Source organism: Malus sylvestris, chromosome 5 (assembly GCF_916048215.2).
Source record: "Malus sylvestris chromosome 5, drMalSylv7.2, whole genome shotgun sequence".
Taxonomy (NCBI): domain Eukaryota; kingdom Viridiplantae; phylum Streptophyta; class Magnoliopsida; order Rosales; family Rosaceae; genus Malus; species Malus sylvestris.
Window position 1 is genome coordinate 42,903,499 of NC_062264.1, and position 18,795 is coordinate 42,922,293.

General features: G+C 41.2%; 2 protein-coding genes across 4 annotated transcripts; both read left to right on the forward strand.

The window, feature by feature from the left end:
* Window positions 1-1,073: 1,073 nt before the first annotated feature.
* Window positions 1,074-13,873, forward strand: LOC126622280 (auxin response factor 3-like). 3 transcript variants are annotated; one of them, XM_050290968.1, is made up of 12 exons: window positions 1,074-1,990; window positions 2,123-2,179; window positions 2,541-2,720; window positions 2,850-2,934; window positions 3,101-3,191; window positions 3,263-3,427; window positions 3,549-3,668; window positions 3,743-3,818; window positions 11,972-12,131; window positions 12,217-13,085; window positions 13,205-13,301; window positions 13,578-13,873. In XM_050290968.1, exons 1-11 carry the CDS (start codon window positions 1,706-1,708, stop codon window positions 13,256-13,258), a joined length of 2,142 nt encoding a protein of 713 aa, XP_050146925.1. In that variant the 5' UTR covers window positions 1,074-1,705; the 3' UTR covers window positions 13,259-13,301; window positions 13,578-13,873. The 3 variants fall into 3 exon arrangements, with proteins under 3 accessions (XP_050146925.1, XP_050146926.1, XP_050146923.1); XM_050290969.1 differs by having other exon boundaries at window positions 1,074-1,275; window positions 1,732-1,990; window positions 13,205-13,873; XM_050290966.1 differs by having other exon boundaries at window positions 13,205-13,873.
* Window positions 13,874-17,523: 3,650 nt separating this feature from the next.
* Window positions 17,524-18,414, forward strand: LOC126622282 (glutaredoxin-C9-like). The gene has a single exon (XM_050290970.1). The coding sequence runs from the start codon at window positions 17,746-17,748 to the stop codon at window positions 18,166-18,168; it is 423 nt and encodes a 140-aa protein (XP_050146927.1). The 5' UTR covers window positions 17,524-17,745; the 3' UTR covers window positions 18,169-18,414.
* Window positions 18,415-18,795: the final 381 nt, after the last annotated feature.

Below are 18,795 nucleotides of genomic sequence, written 5' to 3' on the forward strand. Positions count from 1 at the left end.
AAGTGTTTGTTTTTGGTTTTGTCAAAATCTTAGGGGGGTGTAGTTAAACTTGGATTTGAGATGATTTTAAGACTTTGAAATCCTAGTGTAGTTAATTAAAAGATATATTATAGCACTGAACAGTTATGCCCTAACCAAATCTAGGTGTAGTCCATTGAGATTTTATTAGAGATTTTAAAGTCCATCCAAATCTAAGTGTATTAAAAAAAAAAAATTTTTTGGAGGATTTCATTAAGTTGTGGATTTTGTGGGATTTGAGAGCAAGAAGTATATATAACCAAAACTAAAAAGAATCCAACCTCGCACCCTAGGATTTCAAATCTTTTTCCATCTTGACAATCCTCAAATCCGCAATCCGCAATCCGCATAAACCAGATTATGCAATATGATCAATTGCATTTCAGACCCATTAAAATGCTATCCAATCCTTATGAATCATCATTGCATAATCTGGAATTGTAATTTCATACCCAAAATTTTCGTTCAACTATTTCTCCTTTCAATTTTAGATAGCGGTTGTAGGTTCAGTGATGTTTGACGATATCAATTAGATTGATGATGTCATCTTTCCAGGCCGTGTGATTAGATGTTGAGGAAGGGGTATAAAGACGAAGATGTTTTTTAATGGTATGGAGAAGGCGGTCGTTGGCAATATAGGTTAGAAGACGAAAGAGTTTTTATTGTATTTTTAAAATTATGTTTTAATAAGAATTAATAGTGTTAATGGTCTGTTAAATCTAAGGACACATATCGAAAAATTAGATAAAGAGATACAACCAAGACATGCATTTCAGGACAGCAAACCCACTACCATCGAGTACACTAAGGCAAGGGGAAAATATTTTTTCGTTTTTTTTTTTCAATAAAAAAATTATATGAAAATCTACCAAAATCTACAAACCAAATCCATTCAAATTCTTTAAAATCTATATGAATTTTGTAGGATTTTTAAATCCTCTTAAATCCTATCAAATATATCACTTTTAAAATCCTTAAAATCTTTTAAAATCTTAGTCTGACTACATCCTTCTTAATTAAAATAAATTAAATATGGGAGGAAGGAGAGAATGAAGATTAAGGAAGAGGGAGGGGGGGATACGAGTGGGATTTGACGGAGTAGAAGGGGACAGAATAGACATCCGCCCGGAAATACAGGGGGTGCCGTACAAGACCTCCACTCTCTCTCTTCCTCTCTCTCTCTGACACACTGTTTCTGCCACACATCACACCCAGCAGTTGCAGGGTTGCAGTTCAGCCTGCAGACAGAGAGAAAAGGTTTAATCTTTTGTAATTTAAAAACCCAAAAAGGGATTCAATTCAACACCAAAAGAAGTCCCATATTAAATTATCTGATTTTTTTGGGTATTAATTTCCATTTGCTTTTTCTCACCTCCCAAATTGTAAATGCTTTGAGCTTTTGATTTGATACCCAAAAGCCCGTCCAAAAGAAAAATAAATAAAAGTTAAGAATTAAGCAGAAAAGAGAGAGAAGTGCTTTTCTGAGCTTCTTTTAGCAAAAATGCCATCAAACCCATCTCTCAAAATGCAGGAGAATTGAAACCTCATCTGCTCTCTTTTCTCTTCTCCATATTATAAACAAGCTTAAGCAGAAGCAGAAGCAAAAAGCAAAAAAGCAAAGTGCTTTTCTCCTTCTTCTTCTTCCTCTTTCGCTTGTTGGGTCCTTACAGTTTCTGTTTAATTTCACATGGCGGGTCTAATTGATCTGAACAGTGCGACGGAGGACGAGGAAACGCCATCGTCCGGCTCGCCGTCTTCGGCTTCCTCTGTTTCCGACGCTCTGGGTTCGTCGGCGTCGGTGTGCATGGAGCTCTGGCACGCCTGCGCGGGCCCACTGATTTCGCTGCCGAAGAAAGGGAGTGTGGTGGTGTATCTGCCGCAGGGCCACCTGGAGCAAGTCTCGGATTTTCCGACCTCGGCTTATGATCTCCCGCCCCACCTCTTCTGTCGGGTTGTCGATGTCAAGCTCCATGTCAGTCTCTCTCTATACAATGAGCCTCTCTTTCTCCATGCTTTTGGGGTTTTGGATTTTTGATGAAATTTGATAGCTTTTGGGGTTTTGCTATCTGGGTTCTCAATTTCTTGAGGGTTTTTTTGGTCGCAGGCTGAGACTGGCACTGACGATGTCTTCGCTCAGGTTTCCCTTGTTCCTGAAAGTGAGGTGGGTTTATTTGTACAAGTTTTGATTTTTTGTTTGGTTCCTGAGAAAATGCTCGAAAAGTACAAAAATTCTGAGAAAATCCTCCCTTTCCGTAGAAACCGAAACAATTAAAAACGCAAGCTTTAGAATTTCACTTTCTTTCTTTCCCACTTTGGCATTATCGAAGATTATATGTTAGCATCTCTGTCTCCTTACAATTAGTCATTTCACAAATTTATGAATTAGTTACTTATAATTTATACAATTCGATTTCGGGGTTGATGTTTTTTAATTTTCTTTGCTCTTCCTGGTGATCGTGTGATGTTTTTGTCTGTTAAACATTGACATTGAGGTGATTTCACTAATGCTTTAATCGGTGTAGGAAATTGAGCACAGATTGCGGCAAGGGGTAACCGATGCAGATGCCGAGGAGGACGTTGAGGCAATGGGGACGTCAACCACACCCCACATGTTCTGCAAAACCCTTACTGCTTCTGATACTAGCACTCACGGAGGCTTCTCTGTGCCTCGTCGTGCTGCCGAGGATTGCTTTCCTCCCCTGGTATTCCTAGTTCATGTTCTCCCCCAACTTTTGGTTTAGCTTCTGCATAACTTTTTTGAGACTAAATTATTAGTCTAATCAAGTACATATTAGTATTTTGTTTTTGAGACGAATAGATTGTGCTTTTAGGATTACACTCAACAAAGGCCTTCACAAGAGCTTGTAGCAAAGGATCTGCATGGCCTGGAGTGGAGGTTCCGGCATATCTATAGGGGTAATACAAAAAATATGATCCCTTTTGTGCTTCATTAGTTGGGGGTTTATCTTTCCATGATACGGTAGCAATCTTATTAGAGTTTTATAATGAACTTTGTAAATTGGATGCTTTAGATTCAACGTTTTTCTGTTTCTTATTCCTTTTTTCTAATTGGTTTGAGTAGGGCAGCCGCGGAGGCATTTGCTCACCACTGGGTGGAGTGCGTTTGTGAACAAGAAGAAGCTCGTCTCTGGAGATGCAGTGCTGTTTCTTAGGTATATAAACCCTTCGATTGAAGAGATTTTGGATCCCCTTATTTATAATTCTCATCCAGTATTTATAATAGGGGTGACGATGGAGAACTGAGGCTAGGAATTAGAAGGGCAGCCCAGTTTAAAAGTTCTGCTACTTGTCCAACTCTTTGTAGCCAGCAATTGAACTATAGCACTATCACTGATGTGGTGAATGCTATATTCGCGAAGAATGCTTTTAATGTGTACTACAATCCAAGGTAATCTGGTGCTCATCATTTAACATGTTCCTAAAGTAATGTTGAAAGTTATCGTGCTTGAGACTTTAGACCTTTCTTCCTTCTGCATCTTTTTTCCTTATAATCGTCCATGATCTTGTAGGTCCAGCTCTTCTGAATTCATAATACCTTCCCATAAGTTTTTGAGGAGCCTTGATCATTGTTTTTGTGCTGGAATGAGGATCAAAATGCGTTTTGAAACTGAAGATGCAGCAGAGCGAAGGTTTGGCATTCTTACTTTTGAAATAGTTGAAGTAGTTTTGTGCAAAATTTTTATTAAATTTTTCTTTTTGGCAGATACACTGGGTTGATAACGGGGATTAGTGAATTGGATCCTGTAAGATGGCCTGGTTCAAAATGGAGATGCCTAGTTGTACGTATTTTCTACACAAAACTTTTATGTACTATTTTTTCCCCTTTGTTTGCACTTATAAGTATCTGCTTGAGAAGGTTCGGGTGGTGAATGCCAATGTACTAAACCAAAAGTTATCTTTAGCGTACCATAAATTCTGTATTATCTTCTTTATGGGAGACTTACTATACGTATTGGTTATTTTACTTTGAGATTCCCAAAACCATTGTCATGAACAAATCTATGATAAGCTTTTCTCAACAATAGTTGAAGCATGAGAGTGCAAAAGGTAACAAAAAAAATGTAGCCGGCTTCACCGTATTCTAACTAGGATGAATTGCACACGTGGGCACGTGGGCAGGGAGACAGGCAACTATGGAGGTTTTCATGGTGGCCATGGTTTTGGGGAGAGAAACGAGGATGGGGAAGCTATCTTGGATTTTGCAATGGCATATGATCTCTTCTTAGCCAACACCTTCTTTAAGAAGAGAGAAGAACATGTGATCACCTACAAGAGTGGGTCGTCAAAAACACAAATAGATTTTCTTCTAATGAGGAAAGGGGATCGTATAACTTGTAAGGATTGCAAAGTTATACCAGGAGAGAGCGTGGCTAATCAACATCGCTTGTTGGTGATGGATGTACATATCAAAAGAGTAAGACAAAAGAACAAGACTTGGAAGTGCCCAAGGACTAGATGGTGGAATCTAAAAGAAGAAAAACAAGCCATTTTCAAAGAGAAGGTAATCACCCAATGTGTGTGGGATAGAGAGGGGGAAGCTAGCCAAATGTGGGATTCCATGGCTAGTTGTATCCGAAAAGTAGCAAAAGAGGTATTAGGAGAGTCCAAGGGCTTTGCCCCACACCAAAAGGAATCTTGGTGGTGGAATGAGGAGGTACAAACAAAGGTGAAGGCTAAGAAGGAATGTTGTAAAGCCTTATACAAGGAGAGGACCGATGAAAATGGTGAAAGGTATAGAAAAGCGAAGCAAGAGGCGAAGAAAGCTGTCAGAGAAGCTAAGTTAGCGGCTTACGACGATATGTATAAACGACTAGATACCAAAGAAGGAGAGTTGGATATCTATAAACTATCTAGAGCAAGGGAAAAGAAGACAAGAGACCTAAACCAAGTGAGGTGCATCAAGGATGAGGATGGAAATGTTCTTGCTACAGAGAACGCGGTTAAAGACAGATGGAGAGGTTATTTTCATAATCTTTTCAATGAAGGACATGAAATGAGTGCTTCTTTAGGGGAGTTGAGTAACTCAGAAGAGTGTAGAAACTACTCTTTTTATCGTCGAATCCGGAAGGAAGAAGTGGTTGTAGCTTTGAAGAAGATGAAGCATAAAAAAGCAATAGGCCCAGACGATATACCAATCGAAGTGTGGAAACTTTTGGGAGAGACAGGTATAACATGGCTCACTGACCTTTTCAATAGGATTTTGAAAACGAAGAAGATGCCAAATGAGTGGCGAACGAGCACTTTGGTGCCTATCTACAAGAATAAGGGCGACGTACAAAATTGCATGAACTATAGGGGTATTAAGCTAATGAGTCATACAATGAAGCTCTGGGAGAGAGTCATTGAGCATAGATTGAGGCAAGAGACACGGGTTTCGGACAACCAATTCGGGTTCATGCCAGGGCGCTCAACCATGGAGGCAATCTATCTCTTACGAAGATTGATGGAAAGATATAGAGATGGGAAAAAGGATTTACACATGGTCTTTATAGATTTGGAAAAAGCGTATGATAGGGTCCCAAGAGACATTCTTTGGAGGATTTTAGAGAAGAAAGGAGTACGAGTAGCATATATCCAAGCTATAAAGGATATGTATGAAGGAGCAAAGACTGCCGTAAGAACTCATGAAGGACAAACCGAAAGCTTTCCCATAACTGTAGGATTACATCAAGGCTCATCCTTAAGTCCTTACCTTTTTGCGTTGGTAATGGATGAGTTAACAGGACATATTCAAGATGATATTCCTTGGTGTATGCTTTTCGCAGACGATATAGTGTTGATAGATGAAACTCAGGAAGGGGTAAATGCAAAGCTTAACCTTTGGAGAGAAGTGTTGGAATCTAAAGGTCTTCGCCTAAGCCGATCAAAGACAGAATATATGGAGTGCAAGTTCAGTGCAAATGGAGGCCAAAACGAGTTAGGGGTGAGGATCGGAGATCAAGAAATACCAAAGAGCGACCGTTTTCGTTACCTAGGATCTATCTTGCAAAAGAACGGAGAATTAGATGGAGATCTCAACCATAGAATACAAGCTGGATGGATGAAGTGGAAGAGTGCATCCGGTGTGTTATGTGACCGCCGTATGCCACTGAAGCTCAAGGGAAAATTTTATAGGACGGCAATAAGGCCGGCGATGCTGTATGGCACAGAATGTTGGGCGGTGAAACATCAGCACGTACACAAAATGGGTGTAGCGGAGATGAGGATGCTTCGTTGGATGTGTGGGCACACGAGAAAGGATAAGATTAGGAATGAGGATATCCGGGGTAAAGTAGGAGTAGCCGAAATTGAAGGAAAGATGAGAGAAAATCGGTTACGGTGGTTTGGACATGTGCAAAGAAGGCCTACTGACGCTCCGATTAGAAGATGCGACTATGGGACAGAGGTTCAGGGCCGAAGGGGTAGAGGAAGACCTAGGAAAACTTTGGAAGAGACTCTAAGAAAAGACTTAGAGTACTTGGATCTAACGAAGGACATGACACATGATCGAGCACAATGGCGTTCTAAGATTCATATAGCCGATCCCACCCAGTGACTTGGATTTTCCAAGTCTCCAACCGAGAAGTTTTCCTCACTCGGAAAATTAAGGGAACACTACCCCAACCTACATGCTCCACTCAGAAAGCTTCAACATACAAGCTTCAACAAAAGAAAATTCAAAGAACTTAGCGAATAAGGCTTTGGTGTATTTAACACAATACGTTGAAATGAAGGAAAGCTTATTTATTGATATCCCCGATAAGCTACAAATATGTACATATACATGAGTCAAAATAAACACACAAGAGGGAGCCTTCACAAAGGTTGCTTAGGAGAAGTCTCAGCAGTCGGTAGAGCCTCAGAAAGAGAAGGCACCGGAGGGGGATCATTTGGAGCCTCAGTACTGGACAGAACCCTAGAAGGAGGAGGCATCAGAGGTTGATCATTTGGAGCTTCATTACGCGGTACAGCCCCAGAAGACGAAGGCAATAAATGCCTTTGGAACAAACCCACAAATCTCTGATGATCAAGTAAAACCTGACCATCAGTTTCCTTCATCTGGTCAAGCTTCCTCTTCATGTTTGTAGCATAGTCATGTGCGAGCCGGTGCAACTGTTTATTCTCATGCTTGAGCCCTCTAATCTCCTGTTTGAGACTCATCACTTCAGCCGCCAATGATTCAACTTGGCGGGTTCGAGCAAATAGGCGTTGGGCCATATTAGACACAGAACCTGCACACTGAACACTGAGAGCCAGCGAATCCTTAACAGCTAACTCATCAGACCGTTTGGAAAGTAGTCTGTTATCTTTGGGAGTGAGAAGGTTCCTGGCCACCACCGCAGCGGTCATATCATTCTTCATCACGGAATCCCCAACGGTAAGAGGACCAGTGGGGGAGACGAAGGATGGACGCCATATGTTGTCTGGAGAAGGCGGGGCTGCCTCTTCAACAAGGTTCAAGTCAAAACGACGGTCGGAGGGGCCAGACATTTTCAAAGGTGTTGAAGAGAGAAGAGGTCGGACAAATCAAGATCTTAGAAGTGCAAGAATGAAGCTTCTACTGGTGGAGATTCAAGTGTGCTTTGGAACTTAATGCCAGCCCCTATAAAAATCTGCACTCGACGGAGCTTCAGAAATCGAAGAGGCGCCTGCTCAGAAATCGAAGAGGCGTTTGCTTTCTCAAAAGCTGGGCTGCTTAGAGATCACGAGGGTTGATCTCAGAAATCGAAGAGGCGTTTGCTTTCTCAAAAGTTGGGCTGCTCAAAGACCACAAAGGCCGATCTCAGAAATCGAAGAGGCGCTCACTTTCTCAAAAGCTGGGCTCCCCAGAGACCACGAGGGCCGATCTCAGAAATCGAAGAGGCACCTACTTTTCCAGCCTTGTCAGCACCTGTCACACGCACACTCAGCTTTGCGGAAATTATGGGCATTCTATCGAAGACTTCTGGGGAAGTAGAAAACACATGAATCTTACTGTTCAATCACCCACTTGCCACACGCAACAATAGCTCATGGGTACCACAGAAAACTTTGCCAAAGTTCTCTGCCAAAGTTGAGCACGTGAAGCTTGCAGCTCCCACTTCATCACTCTGACCAAGAAGGGTAAAAGAATAGCAAATAAACAGCACTAACAAAGTTTAAACCCATAAATTTTGAAGGTCTAGCTACCATATTATTACCCACAAGGGTAAAGGAACAGTACCACTGCTGGATAATTGGAAAGTCCCTGTGTGTCAACCTCTGTGCTTCGTGGCAAGGTAGACTAGCAAACATGCCCAACCTTTACTCACATTCGAGAAAACACTCCCAATAAGATTGCTTGCTCCAAAATCGAAGAGGCACCGTCCTCCGAATCTCGAGAGCCAGACTCCCAACATGACTACTTTCTTAAAAATCGAAGAGAAGCTTCGTGGCAAGGTAGACTAGCAAACATGCCCAACCTTTACTCACATTCGAGAAAACACTCCCAACAAGATTGCTTGCTCCAAAATCGAAGAGGCACCGCCCTCCGAATCTCGAGAGCCAGACTCCCAACATGATTACTTTCTCAAAAATCGAAGAGACGCTGCTCCCCGAATCTTCGAGAGCCAGACCCCCAGCATGATTGCTTTCTCAAAAATCGATGAGGCATCGTTCTCCGAATCAATCGAAGAGGCGCTCGCTTTCTCAAAAGCTGGGCTGCTCAGAGACCACGAGGGCCAATCTCAGAAATCGAAGAGGCACCTACTTTTCTAGCCTTGTCAGCACCTGTCACACGCACACTCAGCTTTGCAGAAATTATGGGCATTCTGTCGAAGACTTCTGGTGAAGTAGAAAGCACATGAATCTTACTGTTCAATCACCCACTTCCCACACGCAACAATAGCTCATGGGTACCACATATAACTTTGCCAAAGTTGAGCACGTGAAGCTTGCAGCTCCCACTACATCGCTCTGACCAAGAAAGGTAAAAGAATAGCAAAGAAACAGCACTAACAAAGTTTAGACACATAAATTTTGAAGGTCTAGCTACCATATTATTACCCACAAGGGTAAAGGAACAGTACCACTGCTGGATAATTGGAAAGTCCCTGTGTGTCAACCTCTGTGCTTCGTGGCAAGGTAGACTAGCAAACATGCCCAACCTTTACTCACATTCGAGAAAACACTCCCAACAAGATTGCTTGCTCCAAAATCGAAGAGGCACCGTCCTCCGAATCTCGAGAGCCAGACTCCCAACATGACTACAACAACAACAAAGCCTTTTCCCACTAAGTGGGGTCGGCTATATGAATCCTAGAACGCCATTGCGCTCGGTTAGCGCGATTTTGTTCTGGATTCATTTTCATAAGGATTCGACGTGATCATGGAGTGCCGGCTGTCGACTACCAGACTCCCAACATGACTACTTTCTCAAAATTGAAGAGAGGGTAAAGGAACAGTACCATTGCTGGATAATTGGAAAGTCCCTGTGTGTCAACCTTTGTGCTTCGTGGCAAGGTAGACTAGCAAACATGCCCAACCTTTACTCACATTCGAGACAACACTCCCAACAAGATTGCTTGCTCCAAAATCGAAGAGGCACCGCCCTTCGAATCTCGAGAGCCAGACTCCCAACATGATTACTTCCTCAAAAATCGAAGAGACACTGCTCTCCGAATCTCGAGAGTCAGACCCCCAACATGATTGCTTTCTCAAAAATCGAAGAGGCATCGTTTTCCGAATCTCGAGAGCCAGATACCACAGACCACTTTTTCAAAGTGCTCTGACAGAGTTAAAACATGTGAAACTAGCAGCTCCCACTACCGTGCTATGACCAAGCAGGGTAAAGGAATAGCATTACTACTTGTTGTTAGGGAGACTCCTATATATGTCGACCTCCATCCCCAACGGACAGGCAGACCTGCAAAAATGCTCAACCCTTCATCATATCTGAGAGGGCACTCCCAACGAAGCCTTTCGAAATATTCAGCTTTCTTTCCCCCCGATAATACCTCTGCAAACAAGCTATACTAGAGCAAGAATATCTCATATCATCAGGGTTAAAAGCAAGAGTATCCCATATCATGCTTTTTCCCTGTCTTTTCCTTTGGCCTTGTTTTTACCTGCAAGACAAGGAGAAAGAGAGCAATCAGTCAGCAGTTGGAATCAAGCTTCCAGCCAGGAACTGACTGCCTGGAACCCCTTACCTGATTACTTACCTGGCATTGCTCTCGAGTACTCATCTTCAACATCTTATGTTTCCAGGGAAGATTCCGCATCTGCTTGAGGAACAGATAGGGCAAGTGCGAAGGATACAAGGAAGCATGTGGAGACAAGCGTAACAGCACACGTGCCGATACATCCATTACTCTGTCAAAAGCAAAAGTATCCCATATCAGCAGGGTGGAACGTACTCTAGATTTGATGGACTTGTTTTGACCCTCAAATTCTTCAGTCGGCCTTATACTCTGGAGGAAACCAGAAAACCCTCCAGCTCAGTTCAAGAATAAGCCTGTGGAAAGTTACTTCTTCAAAAGCAAAAGTATCTCATATCATCTCTTCTCATTTTTCTTCTCTTTATCCTTCATGCTGCTGCAAGATGGGGAGAAGGTGAACAATCAGTCGGAGCTCTGATTGCTTACCTTGTCTGTCACCTCTTTCAGCAGACCCCCTAGCTCGGCGACTTGGGGGACTCCTACTACATGGTTTGTATCGCGCTTGACCAAGCCTGAAACTACAAGTAAGCTTCAAGTGAAATTGATACATTACCTTGTGCATCTCCACCAGTTAAAGATACCACCCCTGGATGGAGGAAGAGTACTTCCAGAGAAGATGCCACATCTACCTATGAGACAGATAAGGCAAGTCAAGACGACACCACACTCCGATACTTAGAAGTTTCGTGATTACGAGATCATTCTCCCACAATATTTCCTAATGTCATTTGTACTAAATCATTCACTTGTACTCACTAAAGGAGAGCTTGAACCTATGTACTTGTGTAAACCCTTCACAATTAATGAGAACTCTTCTATTCCGTGGACGTAGCCAATCTGGGTGAACCACGTACATCTTGTGTTTGCTTTCCTATCTCTATCCATTTATATACTTATCCACACTAATGACCGGAGCAATCTAGCGAAGATCACAAAAAGCGACCGTTTTCGCTACCTAGGATCTATCTTGCAAGAGAACGGAGAATTAGATGGAGATCTCAACCATAGAATACGAGCTGGATGGATGAAGTGTAAGAATGCATCCGGCGTGTTGTGTGACCGTCGTAGGCCACTGAAGCTCAAGGAAAAATTTTATAGGACGGCAATAAGGCCAGCGATGTTGTATGGCACAGAATGTTGGGCGGTGAAGCATCAACACGTACACAAAATGGGTGTAGCGGAGATGAGGATGCTTCGTGGGATGTGTGGGCACACGAGAAAGGATAAGATTGGGAATGAGGATATCCGAGGTAAAGTAGGAGTAGCCGAAATTGTAGGAAAGATGAGAGAAAATCGGCTCCGGTGATTTGGACATGTGCAAAGAAGGCCGACTGACGCTCCGGTTCGAAGATGTGACTACGGGACAGAGGTTCAGGGCCGAAGGGGTAGAGGAAGACCTAGGAAAACTTTGGAAGAGACTCTAAGAAAAGACTTAGAGTACTTGGATCTAACGGAGGACATGACACAAAACCGAGCGCAATGGCGTTCTAGGATTCATATAGCCGACCCCACTTAGTGGGAAAAGGCTTTGTTGTTGTTGTTGTTGTTGTTGTTGATCAAGCCACCCTACTCATAGTCCTACGGAGTAGAAACTCACGGTTTATGAGCAATTATGTCTTGATAGTGAGTTAATTTTCACTGTCTTGAAAGTCGTTTACCTAAATATCATAAACTATGTTTCCTCTATTCTGTAGCATGTCCATATTGACTTCCGGTATTCGCTCATGCCATTAGCACTAGATATATAGGTTTGAACATTTCTTTTGCTATTGCAGGTCAGGTGGGATGATATAGACACAAGCAAGCATGGCAGGGTTTCCCCATGGGAAGTTGAGCGATCTGGTTCTGTTTCTAGTTCCCATACCCTAATGACAACTGGCTTGAAGCGGTCCAGGATTGGCTTGTCTGCAACAAAACCAGAATTTCCAGCTCCTAGTATGTCCTGCAATCGTACCACGACATGTCATCATAACACTGGTCTCTGCAACATAATTGATTTATTTGAGTGTTTCCTTTTCAGATGGGATTGGAACATCAGACTTTGGGGAATCTTTAAGGTTCCAGAAGGTCTTGCAAGGTCAAGAAATTTCGGGGTTTGATACTCCTTTCAGTGGTTTAGGTGGTCTGAATTCGCATCCATCTGAAGCAAGGAGAGTCTTCCACGGTTCCGGTGGTTCTGGGATTGCTGCTGGAGGTAATGGTCTCAGACAGTCACTTGTGGATTCTGAGATTGCCTCAAAAGGCATAGGCTTTGGTGAATCATTCCGATTCCATAAGGTCTTGCAAGGTCAAGAAATATTTCCAAGCTCACCATATGGAAGAGCTCCCGCTTCTAATGAAGCTCATGAATATGGTGGACCTGGACTCTATGATGGTTTTCAGGTGCCTGGCTTTAGGAATGGATGGTCCACCATGATGCAGAGCAATAATACAAATGTGCACTCATCTGCCCCATCTGTGCAAGTTTCATCACCTTCGTCTGTGTTAATGTTCCAGCAAGCAATGAATCCAGTTGCGGAATTCAACTCGGTATACAATGGCCATAACCAAGAGGACCATAGAGTAAATCGGACTCCACATGTCTTGGAACATGATGGTGGAAGGCAAACATCATCCTCATTCGGTGAACGTAACTTCAGCAGGGAAGATCGTGGAGGCACACATTCTTACAATCAGCATGGTATTTCACCTCATCCAGTTATAAGTCAATCAACAATTAGTGGCAGCCAGGATTCTGTTGCACCAATCAAAGGTAGCTGTAGACTCTTTGGTTTCTCATTGTCCGAGGACAAATGTGTTCCGGATCAAGAGGGCAACCCCAATGTTGGAGTGCAGTTTCATTCAAAGCCTCCTTTGATGACCTCAACAGTTGGAATAACCTGTACTAAAGTAAGCAACCTCTTTGCTGCATGAAATACAATTTTCAAATGTTACGACTGGGGTATTTAATCTTCTATTTGACGGAAGCAAATGATTATCTGATTAGCAAGTGGGATGTTTATGTCTAGGATTGGGCTTTTGACTGGCGCGGAGAAAGGATGGAAAGCTGTTTACAAGGATAGTGATCATCCTGTGCTTGTTGCAGATGATCCGAGGCAGTAACTAGTAAGTCCTCGTACGTTTACTTATTGTATCTGTCTATTTTTGTTCTGTTTGCAACCTAGCATCGGAATCTACATGGCATTCTTCATTGCCCGTCTATTGTCAAAACTTACATATGGTATGCCTTGAAGTCCGCTTATAAACCCTACCCATGGAACTCATCATGGCCATGTTTGTCGCCGCACTATATCCTTCCAAAGTCGTTTAAGTAAACCGGATGAACATGAAGAAGATGCTTGTGTTCCGGTCATTTATTTGTTTGAATTTCGCTTTTGGCAGGCGATGTTACTGTAATATCAATAGTTTTGCGTTGTACCGATGAAGAAAACTCTCGACAGGCGGAGGTTTTCTTCGGGATTATGTGTGTGCTGTCATTTATGTAACTTAATTTTGAGGCAGAAGTTGTAACTAAGCGCTCCAGGGGACTTTGATTTGTATTGTTAATTCAGCTTTGAGAACAAAAGTTTGTAGAATCTATATTTAATATTGCTTATCCCTCATATGTAACCCTGTTGAAAGAGGGCTTGTCTGCCAAGGCACAATCCTCCGATCTATAACATTTCTTTATTTTGAAATTAGTGTATCCGAGTCTTTGACCCGACTAATTACTAAACCCCTGCCTGCCTGATTGCAGAACATTTGGGGAGCGAGAAAATTTAGCATTTGCTAGGTGGGTATCGTGGGAGAGTCGAACCTTGAACCACTTGGGAGCAAACCAAGTTCATGAGACCAACAACTCCTAAGTGGTTGTCTAATGGTTAGTAGGACTTTTAGTGAAGAGTGTACGATGACTATTTTATAAACAAGAAAACTAACGAAAAGTTCAAAAGAACTTTAGTTTGAATGAAAAATGATAAATAAAGGTGTAGTGAATAGTATCAACTAAAGGTAAAAATGTGGTTTTTCGTTAAAAGTGAACAGTACCGGGAGTGTTTCGTTAAAATTCTCATAAAAATGTTAGCAACTTGACAGCTGACGTATGAAATATGTATTTAGACCCAATTTATTTGTCCCACAAGAAAAGATTTGGGTTTTGGATAAAACATTGGGAATTTTAACGAAAAGCAAACGATAGAGTTCATTTTAACGAAAAATCATATTTTTACACTAAAAAGTCAATCATGTTACTATTCATTTTACTCTTTATTTTGTCCTTATCGTTAAAACCTAAAGTTTTCAAGCATTTTTTATTAGTTTTTCTTAAAACATTAAACCCCCAACTTGTAGATTTTGGTTTTATTTTGAGTCCCATGTCCAATTGACTGACTAACCACCTTTGCTTTTCAAAGTAAACACAGAATTATTATTTTTATTATGCTAACTTGCTCATTTCCACGCAGTAATCCAATTAGGTCTTTTCCTCTTGTTGATCTGGTAAACCTAACTTTGTTTTTCTTTCAACAAGAAAATAAATTACGCGTTAATGTATCAAGCATCAATCTGGCTACATTAATCTCAAGATAACTAATCGCCATCAGGTGACTTAGAGGTCGGGGACGAATTTTAAGCTCGTGTTCCACATGGGGCGTCTTGGATTCAATTTCTAGCGTTGGTGAATCACACGACGGTGGCCAAAGAGAGGCTGAAATGTCTCTATAAGCCTTTCCGGCATCTGAAAGGGTGGATTACCATAACAACCCATCAACTAATCCCCATTTTTTAAAGAAGAAAAAAAATAATCACAAGATAACTTGGGATCTTAGATTCAAAATCGTATTCATGCATATTCATAAGTACTTAACGTTTACCACAACAGTGATCGCCATTAAATACTTGTTTAAAGAAACGTTTACCACAACAGTGATCGCCATTAAATACTTATATAAAGAAAAACTCTTTAAGTGTCACAAGGAAAATATCACATCCGAGTATAGCATTCAACATGTGATCATAAAGCCGTCAATTCGCAAAAGTCTTCCGTCCTCAAATCATAATAAAAATACCATATACATTTAGAATAATAACATCGATCTGACCAATTCATGTAACAAATTTCAGATACTTACCATAATTATATATTTCCCCATAAAATGTCACAAGATCATGTAACGATATTTACAAATCCATAACATAATTTATATTAAAAGAAGAATAAGATAAGAGCGTTGACCCCCGCATGATCAGATTCAGATCGATGATCATGTGATTCACGGCTCAGATTAATTCAAACATGTAATTAAATTATAAGAAGCTTGTAACAACCGCTATGACTAGAATTTCCACCCCTTGTGTTTTTGACTGATTCCTCATGACGTGGGCAGAATTAAAAAAAATAGAAAAAAATAATGCAACGAAAGCAACGTCCACGTCACGCACTCGTCAGCAGGAGAGAGAAAGGCAAAATGTCAGGGAGAAAATTTTCATTGTGACGGGAACACGGATGTTACAACACGTGTTATTATGTACTTGGTGAAATTTTTTATTTTTTAAGTTATTATTTTTTTAGCATAAATATCCCAACATTTATACATTAACACGTGATTTATAACCTCATTTTTCGGTCACATTAAAAAATCTCAGCATATCTCTCGACGCGAGGGCTTCCAACCGCGACTGAAAACGACATGCTCAAGAATCCAGGTTTTTGATGATCAGATCAGCGTCATTTCTTCACGCCACGTGGCGTGCTGTGATTGTGACTGCTTTGGTAAGCAAATGACGGTGTGCGGTGGGTGGGTGACGACATGGGGTTGTTGTCGTATTACTACGTGTCCGCGGACGCACCGTCCGCGAGCGGCTTTTGTCAGTACGTGAAAGTTGGGATAATTTGGGATGAGCAAATAGTTGAGATTAGGATATCACTTTTATTTTTCTATTGGTTGCATGCGGATATGTTTTTTTATTATTATTTTTTATTTATAAAAAATGATATTATCTGGCGGGTGAACCTAGCCTCAATTGGGTAGTAAAAATATGGTTCAAATTTGCGTTTAGTAAAAATCAAACATAATATTTTTTACTTACAAGTAAAGATGAATATTATTAAATTGTAAATGACTTTTTTATTATATTAAGTTGCCTAATTTTAACATTTGTGTGTCTAGTGAATTTGGTGAAATTGGATCTTACCTTTCACCCACCTTACTTTTCTTTCTTTCCTTTTCTTTTCAAGAAACCCTCCACCTAATAACTTAAATGAGTTATTATTAAAAATTTAACATTCATTCGCAATAATTGAAATACATGTTATAATCACCATTTGGTGACCTAGTGACTAACTAGAAACGAATTTCAGATTCGTATTTCACATGATATGTTTTGGGTTCGATTCCTGGCGCTGGTAAATCACACGATGGTAACCAAGAGAATGTTAAAATGCTTCTGTGAGTCTTCTCGGCTCCAAAATGGTGTACTGCCGTGGTGAAGCCACCAATTGGTTCCCTTTTTATAAAAAAGAAGTACATTTTATGTTCTGTTTTTGTAAAAAAAAAGCTCGTGCTGATAATTTTCACACTACTAATAACTCTGAATTAATGATAAAGTATCATTTTATATCATGCATGAACAAATATTAAGTTAAATACACATCATTTAGAGAAGCAAAAGGGAAATAGACAGGTGTCTCTCCAAGTACTAGTGAATTATGTTAGGCATGTATCATGCAGACATCATGCTGCTTTTAACTCCTTTTTTTGTGGACATACCCTATATTGACTACAAGGAAACTAATTCTTGGAATCTGTCAGTTATATATCGACACAAATGTTCTCACAAAAATCAACAATTGATAATATGTCGTTAAATATCGTCGTTGACACAACTTTTTCGCATGCAAGCACATGTGTGAATCATACTTTTTATTTTAACATCGTCAGAAAAAGAACATAAGACCAAAAGAGCATGAGCAAATATTTTACCTTAACTCGAACGTAAGTAACTATCTCTAGCACAACTCTTCGATTCATGCATGTTAGGGTTGTGGTTTTATTTTAATTTCGTTACAAAAGTAGAAGAGAGCAAAAGAGTATGGCCAGCTTGGAGTACTAACAAACAAAGGCAAAAATCGCAAAAACGGGTGGGAAAATTAATGGCAACGTGTGCGGTGCATCATCTGTTAGCCCTACTTGGAGAATATGTCCGGCGTTAAACAACGCGGGTGACGAAAGTAAACGTCACCCACAGCAACCTGTGACGTCGAACAATGCGCAACTGCCGTTGACGTTAGAGTCTACGCTCCTCTCTGTCCTCTCTCTCCTCTCTCTCTACCGTTTATAAATCCCGTCCTCAAACGCCACTTCTACATCACCGCCCCTCCCTCTGAAAATCCTCTCTCTCTCTACGCTCCTCTCTCTCCTCTCTCTTCTCTCTCTTCTCTCTCTCTACCGTTTATAAATCCCCTGTCCTCAAACGCCACTTCTACATCACCGCCCCTCCCTCTGAAAATCCTCTCTCTCTCTCTCTCTCTCTCTCTCTCTCTCTTGTGAAAAAGTTGAACTTTAATTGCAATATGCAATCACAAACTATCCCATATGGAACATGGATTCCGGGCACCCGAGCCGGCCACGCGACGCCGTCCTCACGCGACGCCTCACGTGAGCAACACCTAGCGGCGGCCAGCGTACAAAAAATGGTGTCGGAGAATGCTGTCACGGTTGTCGGACGACGTGGCTGCTGCATGTGCCACGTCGTCAAGCGGCTGCTCCTCGGTCACGGAGTCAACCCTACGGTTTTCGAGGTGGACGAGGAAGACGAGATCGGGGTTGTCGTTGAACTGCGGAGACTGATCGGAGCAGACCAGGAGGATTGGCCGCAGTTTCCGGTGGTGTTTGTTGGCGGGAAGTTGTTTGGTGGTTTGGAGAGGGTTATGGCTACTCATATTACAGGTGAACTTGTGCCTGTGTTAAAACAAGCCGGAGCTTTGTGGCTTTGATTTTTTCTTCACCTTTTCTTCTGTATTATTTTTGGAGGTTTTGGGCTTGTAATTCAGCGAACTTTAATCGTATTCGGATTTTAAAAAAAAAAGAAAAAAGATTGAAGAAATACTTGTTTCACACGTGCAGCTCCAAAATTGCAGATCCTGTGATCATTTCTTCATGTATCTGTCTTTAATTTTGTTGAATATTTTTGTAGGACACGAGTTATTGGGAGATAATTAATCTGAAAGTTCTAGTAATAATCCATGATATGATGTGATTTTTCAAAATTTATGCTAATCATGGACAGCAGGCAACATCCAATGGGGCTGAGCTGGTTGCTGCAAGTAAGACCCATGCTTGTCTGGCAGAAATTTTTAGTTGTGATAGGAATACGGATAGTACATCATATGTTTTATGTAAGTGGTGAAAATTTTTATTTTTTAAGTTATTAATTTTTTAACACATATATCTCATCATTTATATAAATGATACATGGTGTATCATTCTGTATGATGGTCACATTGAAAAATCTCTACCCTACTGAGATGGCCTTTTCCACTAGTTTTTTTCTATTATGCGTCGATTCGTACATCCACTAATAAAAAATGCTACGAAGGTAAAGTCGATTATGCTGGCGTGTC